The 1090-nt window shown below is 40.2% G+C and overlaps 1 protein-coding gene across 1 annotated transcript; it reads left to right on the top strand.

The window, feature by feature from the left end:
- Positions 1–368: 368 nt before the first annotated feature.
- Positions 369–797, top strand: LOC113773844 (MADS-box protein AGL24-like). The gene has a single exon (XM_027318448.1). It carries the CDS (start codon positions 369–371, stop codon positions 795–797), a length of 429 nt encoding a protein of 142 aa, XP_027174249.1.
- Positions 798–1090: the final 293 nt, after the last annotated feature.

Consider the following 1090-nt stretch of genomic DNA (forward strand, 5'->3'; position numbering starts at 1 on the left):
CGTAGTCTATTTCAGTTCGGGCCTCAGTTTTTCTCGACCCAGTTATGTGACCCATATGAGATTCTTTCCCATCTCTCAGTCTATCTTTTATATATATTTGTTTATTTAAATTAAATAAAAATCAAGATCCGACTTAATATATCAACGGTCTAATTTGTGAATTTCCCGCGGCTGCCGAGACGAATTAGGAAATCACCTTTGCTTCCACGCGGGACTTTCCTTTTTCTGATAGCTGTTTCCTTTATATAATGATCAGTACCCTACTGGTCGTTAAACAGATTACTCCCTAAGAAATTGCAGAGCGACTGAATTATCACGTCAAGGAGGGAGGAGAAAAAAAACCCACAGAGGATATCGTGTAAAGAAGGATGGGCTCCGGGAAGAAGAAGATAGAAATCAAAAAAATTGAAAAGGAATCATCCCGAATGGTAACATTCTTGAAAAGATGCAAGGGTCTTTTCAAGAAAGTTCGAGAATTGCAAGCGAAAATTGGGGCCAACGTTGCCGTGATTGTCTTCTCGCCGGCCGGGAATCCCTACACGATGGGAAATGTATCGTTGTTTGATAATGCTCTGAACAAGGGTACCGGTCCTGCTTCTGGTGATGCTACATTTAATGGGTTCGATTTCGAGAAAGGTGCGAAGGATGCGAATGCTTTTTGTGCAAGTACGAGCAATGGTTTGAGGGAGTGGTTGGATGGGATAGACGTGGATGGTTGTGCTGAAATCGAGGAATTACTGCACATGAAAGAGCAGTTGCTAGTGTCTAGAGAGAGGATTCAGGGGCTAATTCAGTGAAACCTTCTTGGTTTCTGTAGAATTTTTTTTTTTGTGTATTGGGCGATAGTTACTGTTTTAGATTAACAAAAGGTTACTGAAAAGAAATAGTTTGTTGTTTTTTCACTTCCTTCGCCTGTGACTATACTTTGTTTACCCAATGGTACAGAGTTGAAGAGCATTCAACAATCAACAAAATGCACCTTGCCATTCTGCAACAATTTTAGTTCAACAGGTTTACCCGTTTCCTGTGTTGATCCCTTGACTCGATTCATTCTTTTACATTTCTTCTCATACCAAGAATTAACTCCTTT

This window comes from Coffea eugenioides, chromosome 6, assembly GCF_003713205.1.
Source record: "Coffea eugenioides isolate CCC68of chromosome 6, Ceug_1.0, whole genome shotgun sequence".
Lineage (NCBI taxonomy): Eukaryota > Viridiplantae > Streptophyta > Magnoliopsida > Gentianales > Rubiaceae > Coffea > Coffea eugenioides.

Bases quoted from the DNA above. Each gene is read 5' to 3' on its own strand.
- LOC113773844 (XM_027318448.1), top strand. From the start codon at position 369: ATGGGCTCCGGGAAGAAGAAGATAGAAATCAAAAAAATTGAAAAGGAA.